Source organism: Agelaius phoeniceus, chromosome 1, assembly GCF_051311805.1.
Source record: "Agelaius phoeniceus isolate bAgePho1 chromosome 1, bAgePho1.hap1, whole genome shotgun sequence".
NCBI lineage: Eukaryota > Metazoa > Chordata > Aves > Passeriformes > Icteridae > Agelaius > Agelaius phoeniceus.
Window position 1 is genome coordinate 129,618,591 of NC_135265.1, and position 12,466 is coordinate 129,631,056.

At 34.3% G+C, this 12,466-nt stretch overlaps 1 protein-coding gene across 50 annotated transcripts in view; it reads right to left on the reverse strand.

Moving 5' to 3' along the window:
• The window catches only part of RIMS2 (regulating synaptic membrane exocytosis 2), a 445,801-nt gene that overhangs the window by 306,597 nt on the left and 126,738 nt on the right, over window positions 1-12,466 (reverse strand). For 3 of the 50 annotated variants that reach the window (XM_077187251.1, XM_077187283.1, XM_077187261.1), the window contains exon 1: window positions 5,208-5,778. The exons of 45 other annotated variants lie outside the window; for them this stretch is intronic. In XM_077187251.1, the coding sequence (XP_077043366.1) occupies window positions 5,208-5,329 (122 nt within the window). In that variant the 5' untranslated portion in view covers window positions 5,330-5,778. Of the gene's footprint in view, window positions 1-5,207; window positions 5,780-12,466 lie in introns of those variants that run through there. 2 more of the 50 variants (XM_077187248.1, XM_077187264.1) reach the window with 2 other exon arrangements.

A 12,466-nucleotide genomic window follows, 5' to 3' on the forward strand; every position in this document is an offset into this window, starting at 1 on the left:
CTACTTGTCCCACTTTGTCCCAAAAAGGCTAATCAAGGGCCAAAGGACTGATGAAGTTAGATACACTTATTTGCAGCGCAAAGAGGACATAAGAGTTCTCTGTGAGGAATGTTTGGCAAAGGTGCAGAAAAGACCAAATACACAGCTGTATTATTTCTCTCTGCCTTTTAAACTTGCTTTCCCAGCTGCCAGTCTTCCCTTTGTGTTTAGAGAAGTTCACATATATAGATAGATATATATGCACATAGGGATTTACCTGAATATGGCTTATTTCTCTAATTTTAGGAAGAAAATAAGATAGAGGACTATTTGACATGGGCAAGTTTCCTACAGTAATACAGAGATCTAGAACTGGAATCAGCTTAGTTTTGGAATTCTGTTTGTGACTGAGGCAAGATATAGACAGTTAAGAACAAGAGGAGGAAATAGCTTTGCTATGTCTTTAATACATATTAAGGAAATATGTATTATATACAAATAAGGAAATACAAATTAAGGAAAAATTACATAGCAGGAATACAAATAAATGTATTTATGAACACTGTATATGTTTTACTTGAGAAAGCACATCAACTACAAATTTGAGGAATATACTTAAAATATGATTCTATTAATCTAGTGTGGAGGTAAAAAGGAGCAGATGTGAAAATCCCAGCAAAATAGAATTTTAAAGGTAGCTATAGACAAGCTAGTTTTGAAAAGGGGGAAGAGGCAGTTTCAATTACAGTATTCAGCAGTATTGCACCACAGAATATGGACAATATACTGTCAGTTCTAACACCATTATGGTGGTTTTCTTCTTGGCTGTTAGACTAGTAATATTTGAAAATGCAACATTGTCTTAGAGTATTAGAAAACCTCTTGCTACATTGAACCAATATAGTCAGGGGAAAAAAAAAAACTCAAATCTATTCTACAGAAATATTCTGACAATTTTTTTTCCTAACAAGGAAGGGAAAATTATCATTTTCCTTCAATGTCAAAGTAATAATTGTCAACACCAGAAAAAATAACAATTGCCTGTTGTCAGTAATTCCTGACATCATTTGATGGCTTCATTATAAAATGGACCTTTGGTAAATAGCTACTATATATATTGGTTAGATATATTGGAGGAAACAAAACAGAAAATTAAATAATGAAAAGAAATCATATGTTTCTGCTAAAATGATACTTTCAGTGGAAATGTCTAGTTTTGCCAAGTAACTAATTTATTTTGTTGTTTTATTCATCTTTTAAAAATCAGTATATATATATGTAAAAGATGCTTACCAAGGGATTTCAAAAGTGAAAACTCTTAAGAGTCTTCAAAAACACTGGAGTTTAATTTAATGAAAGAAAATACAATTTGTTTTTTTTAAGCTAGGTGTTTCTAATTTCAAAATGAGACAATTCCTAAGTCTCTTGTACACAGAATTTGGTGAACAATCTTTGTACTGGTTCTAGGCTCAATATGTTAGTTATCTTATGCCCCTGTGTGGCCAAGCTAGACAGTAAACTGACTTTCACAGAACTGTAAAAAAATCCTAACAATATGTCATGTGAGAAACCAAGTTTAGGTGAATGGACCACTTTCCATTTGATGAGAAAAGCTTCTAATATAAACTGCAATTGCAAAATTGGATTGATAGTCCTCTGTACATTTTCTACCAAGCTGAGTCACAAAAGATGCTTGCCAGTATGCAGTAATGTGTTAATCTCAATACTGCCCAAAGCAATTGTGACTTCTAAAAGCATGTTGCTACAAATAGAGCATCCAACAGCACAGTATTTGTAGACTAAACACAAAATGAAGGATGGAAATCTGAAAATCCAGCTAACTAATTTACTAAAGGTTTAAAATAAATTTTAAAACTTATTTCATTGTTTTTTGTCATTTGAACAAATAGCATGTCAGTGAAAGTAATCAGAAAAATTTTAGACTGCACAAAAAGCAAACCTCCTTTAGATGCTGCTGTAAAATTTGGATGTAATGCAAGCACATACTGTGTTTTCATAAAAGGTCTCTTGATTTCTTTTCTGGACACATGATGAATTTATTCCATAAACTAGTTATTTGCCAAATGCTCAAAATACAGAACAATTCTTATGGTTTCCCAACATGAGGCCATTCTAATAATTTTTTAATAAAAAATAACTTACTACCCAGGAAATAGCACCCCAATCCCCAACACAATTTTGAGGTAAAATGATAGCTCTTACTCCTTCAGCTGGCTGGAGTTGGTAATGTTAGACAGAGCTGTGTAGGAGCAAGAGGGAGGCCCAGCAAACCAGCTTTCTCTTTTACACTCACAATAGCATCTTACAGCAAAGTGCTGCCCTGTAGCTGGCAGAGGAGAACTCAGCAGCAATATTCCTCCATTAGAGGCTGCTGGGAGGGGATAACTAAAACCATTTAAGTACTAAAATCAATCTAACTCACAAGGACCTTAATATCATTTGGGGCCTCTCACATCAGCTACTGCAAAGCCAGAACTATGCAAATAAAAACCCAACTCTTACAAAATTCTTATGGGAAATGATAAAAAACAGTTTAATGTATGTTTCTGTCAATGGTTAGCATAGCAAGAGAAAGCAAAGCCCAAGATCCCTATCTTTCCTTCAACAAAATCTCAGTATGTCTAAACTTTCTGAAGAACTGAAGAACAAGAACTCCAAGAAAAAATGATGTGAAACTTAAGAGGAATGTCTATTCAATTAAAATCATCCATATACCACCTCCTTTCCTATGACTTTGTTTTACACTCTATTATCAACTGTACAATTTGTATGCATGAAGCTGTTTTCTTGACATTATTACTTTGTGGCAGTAGCAGTTAATCACTCTGTGCATAATGTCAGCCGTTATCTTTCTGGACTCTGACTTGTACTTCTCAGATGTAAAAACAGAAAAAACCTTATTCAAAAGAGAAAGGATCATCAAAGGACAAAATATATAACTTTGAAGACTAAAGAGATAGAGCTGACTATACCTCATCAAAGCAGACTTACATGTGGGAGGTACACCACAGTTCTGAAGCATTAACTCTTAATGCATGAACAATTAGCTTTTAGCAAGTGCCTTACATTTATCCTGCAAAGCTTTAAATGAAAAACCTATCTAAATTACATACTACATTCATTTAATTAAAAAAAATAAACCAGATTTTTTTAAAATCAGTAAGACAATCAAAGGACTACCCTCTGTAATAAATGCCAGTGAGATTTTTAGTGACTAATAGATGACTTCTTCAAAAACCTTTTATCAAGATCAGATTTAAAATACAAATAGATCTTTGGAAGAAAGAATCTTTTTACTCAAAACCTTAAAATACTTTCACATAACTTTATTTTCAGAAGACAGAGAAAGCATGAATTAGTCTCTCACAATTACTGCTGCATATTGTTTAAAAATTGCACAATGTTTTCTTGAGGCCAAAAGCATTGATACCTAGAAAAACACAACATTGCTCCTTATAAATACAGGAGTATTCTCCTCCTAAGCAAAACAGGCCATACTAGGTAGGAGGTCTGTTCAATTTCCTAAGAATCCTTTCTTGTTTGCCAGTCTTCTAGAATAAATATACTCCTAAATATACTCTAAGGCACAGCAAATGAATAAAATAACTCTGTCTTTTTATCTGACACTGTATACAGCTTTTGCCCAGGTCTCACAAGCAAAATAAACAGCAAAAAGCACCACGTACATGTATCTGTAAAAAAAATTTTTCAAAAAGCGTGCACCTCAATCTACAAAAAGCATGTACTCTGATCTGCAAAAGCTGATCCAGGGAATCAGGACTGGGATGGTGGCTGATTAGAACAGTTGCTAAGGGCTTTGCTGGTTGCTGCAGGCCTGAAACTATGCACTTGGAAATATGCAGTTTTACAATCCCAGCTGATAATACGTAAATTATTGCTCCATTTTGTAGAGCTTCAAATATTTCACAGTGTACCAAAGGGATATAAGAAAAATCTCATTGAATACAGATTTCATATATACCTAAAAATACCTTAATTCATAACTGTGATTATGATTACTAAAACTACCTACATAATTTTACATACCTAATTAGAAATTCATAACCAAGGTAACAAAACTTGAGAACAGTAACATTAAATAAATATCAACAGATTTTAAAAGGAAATATCAGCAGTAAGGGAGAGAATCCTTACAACAAAATTATGGGAAATAAAATTATAACCATCTTCTGAAGTATCAAGTGCAAATATCCCTGTAGTTAAGAAATTATATCCCATTTAAAAGAGATCTCTCCCACAGAGGCAGAGAAGAAGATTAAAATGCTGGATATAGTCTCTGCCTATTACTTCCACCCTTTTTCCAGAATGTTTCCATCAGTGCACTATCTTTATAAAAAACTACAGGATTCTTTTTCTTCCTGACCTGCACTTCCACTCTCTTAGATAAAATTATTAATATTTTTATGTTTAATATTTAATAGCAGTATGAAAAAGTTCCAAATGTCAGCACTATAATATGTTTAATGAATAATGACACAGAAATGTGGCATTATTAATTAATTTTGCCCCTCCAAAAGTCCTAAGAAACCTATTCAAAAATTCTCACACCAATAAACAACAAGTTCACCTTATCATTTTAAATTCCCACAAAACAACAGCTATTCACAAAAGGATACCTTACAGGGCTGACTGACCTGCTGCAAAGCATCCACTAATCAGCTACAATTTGACCAGTTAAAAACATTATTGAAAAGCATTACACACAGGATCTAAATCTTTTTACAATAAGGAACTGCTTTCTGTTTTGCAAAAGGTATGCAGGACTACTAATTTGCATCTTCCAATAAATTATGCATGGTTAAACAGACACATCTCTGAGCATTTAATCTTTTCACTGCCATATCCACATAGAAATCATTTTCTCTGACAAATTTGTTTATGAATATTTAATATGCTTTAAGGATTACAGCTAATAATGCTAGCTTCTAATGGCAGCTAATGTACTTGAAAGATACATAACCATCTTAAATATTTTATTCTATCTTTGCTGGCTTTATTTCTGCAGATTGAGTTATCATGTAAATCCTTACATAAAACATAAAAACACTAACAGACTCACTGCTACCATGAAAATATTAATATCTAGGAGTGTAGTTATAAAAGTACCCCACTGAAAAGCATGCAGATAGATTGCCATCAGCACAAAAGGAGAAATGATAAAGCAAAAATATTTCATTTCTACTTACCTAGTGTTGTTCAACGTTTGTCCAAAAAGATCATTTTGTAAAATATTTGGAGGGGATGAGAAAACCCCATGAAAATGAGATAAAACAGAATTGCAGACCTGGCGCAGTGTTTCAAATTGCATTTTCTCCCTTTCTTTCCCTTCTATTTTTCTTCACCACCTGTCTTAAAAGTCATCTATTTTGTACACACCATCAAATACAAATATGCCAATCAAGTTCCATATTTCTCCTGATCTCTGTAAAAACTGTGCCTAAATGAGCAGGGGCTGATAGTTAATTGTACAGTCATTATTCTTCTAATTCAGTCGTAGAAGATTTAGTACCCGAGCAGCTTTCTCCTGACTGTAGCAAGAATTCTAAACAGCAGTAAGCTTTTTGGGCATTCCCAGCTGAAGTGTGAAGCTGAGCTGCTTTCATGTACTCTACTCATATTTCTCTAAGCCTATTAAAAACACGCAGTGAATAGATGCTGTCGTCAGGAGTTTCAGCACATCTGGCTGCCAGCAATAAAATCTCAGAAGTAAAAAAAAGGAGGACAAGGCATCCTCACACTGTTACTACTATCTAAAAGGAGGAGGATTTCTGCATCTTCCCCTCCTCCTTCCCTCCCCTGTAAAAATGACTAATATCCGTGACCATGTATGTAGAATTCTTAATTTTTTCATAATGTAATGGCAATTCTAAAGGACTGAAAGACCACTCTAAAAAAAATATGCACATAATAAACAACATGTAGCACTGAGACTGTAACAATAGATCTTTTGTCTCATATCTGAAAAGCTATACTGTATCTGAGATAACAGGATTTTAGTGCAAACATTTAAATGTAGTATCGATTCATGACTGAAGCAAACAGTATACATTCTATACCTAACCACTCTGTCAGGGATTGTACATACAGCATCAAGGCAATGATTTACCATGCAAACTTGAGCAATTACTAAAAGGAATGGCTGCATTATATATAAGCACTGCATTACAAAATGAAATGTCTTCAGTATTTTTTAAAAGTTTATTGCACTGAATCAGCCATGATAGAACTGAGAAAAATCAATCACTTCTTAGGGTGCTCCAAACCCATCTGCTTCCTGGAAAACCCACTATTTTAGGAGCCTGTGTACTGGTACACAGAAGTATCAGATATCAAAGAGCAAGAAGCAGAATCAGTCATCTAACGGAACAGAGTGAGCTTTTGCAACATAGTATGCACTGTGAATACCATGAAACGTACAGAAAATAAGTATCCCTGACTAAAAACCATTTTTTCTTTTCCTTCAATGCTTGTGCCAGAGGATGATGTTACATAACAATACAGAAAATAGTTTATCATTGTCAAATTAAAGAATAACAACTAAAAATATTTTCTTTATAATACTTCATTTTCTATCCACAGCTTTTAACGTCTTAGCACTTATTACAAAATCTCCAAGTAAACAAACATAAAACGAGGTCTATTATTAAAGCTCTTTCACTGAAAGCAATTTGAATCTCAGATGATGTGGGAAAAAGCATCTTTCCAGCTAATTCAAGTGTGTTGATGTGCTCAGGAGGAAGAAGCCATCCAAGCTTCTTTGGCCAGAAGGATGGCAGCTACAACACAGATTTTATCAGAAAAAAAGAAATGGGAAGAAATTCATCTCCTGGCCCCTGTAAAAGGGATATATGTGACTCCCTCCTACCACCCATGTTAAATATTTTTTTACAAATCATGAAAATATCTACTAATAAATCTGTTTGCAAAACTCATGTGAAAACCTACCAAGTACTACCCAAAACAGTTTTAATACTTTTTTTTCTGTCCATAGCATACTGTGCATTATGAAAGCATTTGTATTTGAGCAATGTATTACAATTTATGATAAAAGAAATAGGCTCTATGTCTGCCAAAGCTGGTAACTTTTGAGATCCTGAAGTAGGAAACAATGGACATTTGTGGCTATCTTACTATAATAAAATGAAAAAGTAATTCTTGGTAACCACCTTACTTATATTACAGAGAAGTCATGTTTGTAATGCAGGAAAATTTGCCTTTACATTCATTCCACCAAAAAACCCAAATTTTCTAATCTGTTCCAAGAAACAGTCATCTTGTCACAAAAGTTCAAGTCATTCCAATCAGTATAATATGCACCACTTCACAGTTCAGAGGCAATGTTGGCCATGGAGTAGATACAAGACCAGTATTTTATCATACATTTCAAGCACATTACCCTTTTGTTGCATGCCTTATAAATGGGCATCACAGTCAAAATGCTCTTGTAGTTGCAACAAAGTGCTGAACATTTGACATTCATCTTTCTATGCCTTCATTCTCAGATATTTAAAATGGAAGTTAGGGCATACACTCTATTTTTTTCTCTTCCTTATTTTTTTTTAAGATTGTCCTAAAACTATAGACAAAAGAAACATATTATAACTTTATGGTTTTTTTATTTTTATTTTGGAGTAAGGAATAAAGAGTACCCTGCAGATACTCATGCATGTAAAATGTTTCATAGGGATGTAAAAGAATACTTTTAAAGGCAAATACTTCATAGTTGCTGCTAGCAGAAAATTCAGCTATGAAAAAATGGCATTTGTGCAAATGCATATGTTTTTGGTCATCTAGAATTTTCATCAAAATTTACTGTACTATTGATTTAAAATACTATTTTTTATTTCAAAAAAAAAAGAATGGAACAGAATAAAATAGAATTGCTTTTCTTTCCTGACCCTTCTAATGCACTCCAAGAGACCCTTTAGCCAATAAGCTATTGTTTCCTGTATTTTATTATGTGGTCTAGGGTAGTGTAGTGACCCTACTATGTGGACGTCTACTAACATCTCTTTTAGGTACTTCCACCTTTTCCAAAATGTCATCATTCATCTGGGAAGAATCAAGGAAGTAAGGAGACCTAACAAGAAGAGGCTGGAGGGAATGGAATGAAGGAGCAGGAGCAGAGTAGGCTCTGCCCACTGAAGTACCTGTCCTTTGAGAACCAGAATGAAACTGACAATCAAAAGAAGTCAGTAGAACCACACATAAAATGTATTGTCTGTACATGGATATTGTTTGTGAACAAAATGGAACAGGTACTATTTACCGTATTTCAGTGCTGTTACAGATCTTCAAATGTGTCACTGTTTCTTACACTGAAAAATTCCTGTTGGGAAGGGCAGTGATTCAGCGTAATTTCTAAGGCTCAGGAAATTATACCCTCAGCGTTCCCAAATTAAAAGCTTCAGATAATAATGTTGAAAAAGACAGGGATTACTTTTCTGCCTATTTGATATTTAACTAGAGATCTCCTTTTCTGTTCTTCAGGCTCTCAGTCTATACTCTTTAATATCCACACTAGAAGAAAAAGATGTCTGATATGCACAGGCTTCTTTCTTTTGGAACACCCCTAATTGTGTACTTAATAAGCACCAGGTAAGCCAAGCACTGCTTAAACACTTCTGTTTCTAGCATTTCCTATCCTCTGAGGGCCTCATTAAAATAATTTTGACAGTGATCTTTATTATGGCATTTGGTGTATTTATACTTGCAAAAAGATATGTGTACATGCTCTTGCTATTTATGGTTTCATAATAATATATTTCATTTTCACGCAAATTTTATCAAGGATTTTATGGAAATGAAGACCAAGTACTTTAAAGATACTGCAGAGAAAAAGCAAAATGAGTACTAGATAGTCTGAACAACTACCTGACATGGTTGACAGCCTATTTCAAAATGAAAAGACAAGCCTGAGAAAGCATCATTGGATCCATTAAGCCAAGCTACATTGAGGTCCATACAGATACCTTTCTCTGTAGCCAAACTGAATCTTAATAAAGGTCCACCAGATACAAGCTTTTAAGATGAAAAGTTAACTAGAAATCTCCCAAATATGAGGTTTTCAAATTTATATGAAATATTTCTATTTCAAACATAAGATTAAACTTCCTTGAATTGATTCTAGATTTCAGAAATGTAAATCTATTATACAAGAAAGTTGACAATATATATAAATATGTTATCTCCAACATTACTTACATGCATCACTTCTTATTATAGGCATACAAAAAAGATTTCACAGGACGTTGTAGTTTAAACAAGGTAGAGTCATACAAACTTATTAAAGCTATACATTACAGCTTATAGGACAAAGATTTTTCTATGATAAAAGATACTATCAAGAACAATTTTGGATTCAATTCCATTTTAATCTACAGGATAGTATGTAAGTATAGTTTGATGGAAATGTAGAAGAAAATTGTAGAGCTAAGTCACTTGGAGTTTGGGGATAAAAGTGGGATTTTTGAAATGTACAGAAAGTCTAATGTCTACTGTTTTTTCCATCTAGATACTACATAAAACTTTGTAATTAATAGCACATAAGTACCTGTATTTATAAACACCACCATCGCTCTCCAATATGCCCTTATCAAAGCACTTAGTTAAATACTCATGATCAAAAAATTTTGACTGACATCCATTTTGAGAAGAATAAATCTCTGAACAAATTCTTTTCAAAGAGGTAAGTTAACAACAGCGGCCTTGGACATTAAATAGTGTTGTATTATTACTGTTTATAAGACTAGTCCTTTTGGGTCAGCAAACTGATGCTCCCAGGTAGGACATGATTTTAAGGACAATTGGAAATTCCATTCAAGGATGGGCATTTCACTTCACTACTGCAAGTGAAATGCAAACAGACTTTCTTTTGGAATAAAGCACACACCCATTTGTATTTCATCACGTCAATGTTCAAAGGTTCAGTTTCACAAGAGAAGTTTATCTAATGCAAAATCCATAACAAGAAATTTAAACACATAACAGCACTCATAGAAGCGAGTATTCTGAATATTTACTATAGGAAATAATAAAGAAAGGGACACTAATAAAGCCTCAAACCCAAAAGGATAAAAGTACCTAAATCCAGGCTACAGGGAAGCATCAGTCTCTGTCCAAGACCTGTAAAAATGAATCTTCTTGTTCTGCTGGTGCCTGAGCAGTCATTCAAAATGCACCATTCTTCTTATTACAGGTAGCTGGGCCGTTAGAACAGTGTTAGGAAGCATGGAAAACTGAGTCCCAGGTTTCTCTACTGGCTTCCTAAAATATGGCCACAAAGTTTTTATCAACATGCCCCTGGTTATTCCTAAGGGAATTTGTCTTTGCTGTTGACACTGTTCTCTCTCCCGTAAAATAATTAAATATTGAAAGAACTATTTAATTCACTGAGTTAAACATTAATCAAGAATGGAAAAGTGATACTGATTTTAATCCTTGGTAGTCAGGTCACAGATCTACAATGGAAGATACTGAAATTCCAGCTAAGAGAGCAAAGCTCGTTACAGAAAATATCCACTACTAAAGTATAGTAATGTAAAAGAAAGTAAATTCATCCTCATCTCACACCATAACATATTGGGGTTTTTTCTTCTGTTTTATTCTCAGCATCTTCACATTTCTTTATATCTTTTTTGAGGCACTCCATTTAATTCTTCTCAGTATCCCTCTTCATAATTCTCCCATGTAGCCATTTAAATTAATCTATACTCTTCCTTTAGTGTAAGTTACACTGTTTGGGCCAATAGATGAGATTTAGAAATCTGGACAATCTGTTTATCCCTTTTTTCCTCCATACTACCATCTATCATCATGACTAATATGCTTGAGGTGACTGGGTAATTTCATAGGGCATAAGTATTTATATAGTTAAATTCCAGCAATCTCTGTGAAAATTTGTGTCATCACAGGAGGACAAAGGCCCAAGTCAGTGTGCATGGAGGAAGAGTGGGTAGAACTGAGAACAATTACTCATTGACTTTTACAGCAGAAAGACAGTCAGAGCATGGTCAGCAAATAGCCACAACACTGCCATCTGAACTTAGGCAAAATTATCAAAAGTGATAGGAAAAGTTGCATAAATTATTGTGGTCCTCCACCACAACACAGAAGAATTAGGATGAAAAAACATGATATTCCACTATAGGCTGTACTGATTCTGGAGCTCATGGAACTGCCTCCCAGGTGTATTTAACTCCCCCTTCTTCATTTTCTATCAGATTTTCTATTAGAGGCATCCCATGCAGAAAGAACTCACAAAAGTTTATCTCCTGTTCCACCAACATTAATATCGAACAATGAAATAATAATAATTTATTCTTAGAATAAGCATCAAAAAAGAGTTAATTATTACAAACCTTGTAAGCATATTCTCTATTAAATGCTTTAAGATATGAAGCTTAAGTGATGTGATTAAGGTTGCAGGTAAGAATAATGTCAGTAGTCCACACAGGAAGTGTGGACCCCAAGCCCTTGTCTTACTTGCTGTGCAGGATACTAGAACTTTGCCATTCCAAAGTCTGTTGAAATACATTCCTTGTAGCATCAAGTGTTAAGTAGCCTAATTCCAGTGAGATCAGAGATAACACTGCATGCCAACAGCCTTTGGATTAAGGCCCAAAAGCACAGTTCAACACTGTGCCTCTAGCACGTTCCCAGATACTGGAGCTGCTCTAGTGCCAGCGGAAGCAGCCTGTGCTCTGCTCCTCAGTCACGAACTCGCCCAGCAAGTACAACAACACCCAAAATGGTAAGGAGGATGCTCTCATTAACCTACTTACTTTGAGGATAAAGTAAGCTGTCAGTTTACCTTTAGTGCCTTTACAGGTATCTGGATATTCCCATCTCTGAAAATTCTCAGTACTTATGTCTTCGACACACAGAGAAAAAAGGTAAACAACTGTCTACTTTTTAATAAAAGCAAAACTAACCTGGACATCTATAGATTCTCAAGGAAGTCAAGGAGTACAAAGTACACCAGCCCAAAAAGCTAAGTCTTGACGGTAAATTCCAGGGCAGCTTTGGACTCCCTAAGTAGAAAAGTGCCAACTGTCCTTTATTAGGTGTGCTTAGTTCTGTGAGGACACAACTCATTTCCCTGCATCTCATCATGGTCTAAGTAAATGAAAGAAATAATCATGATCCACTGATCAGGACACCTTTAAAACTTCCTAGAAAGTGGCCAACATGTTAAACATCATCTTTTGCCTGCATACTTACTGCTTAGGAAAGAATATATTCTACAAATAAAATACTTGGAAGCTGATATTTTGTATTTTAATCAGTTTTTTTAAATAAAATTTTAAACCTGCAAAATGATAAAATAAAGACTTGCGAAAGTTAAATGTCAGACGACTTACAATAAATACTTTTACTGACAAAATAACTCTACATTTTTTAAAACTCAGATAACACAATGGTAGGTCTAACTTTGTTCCTTACA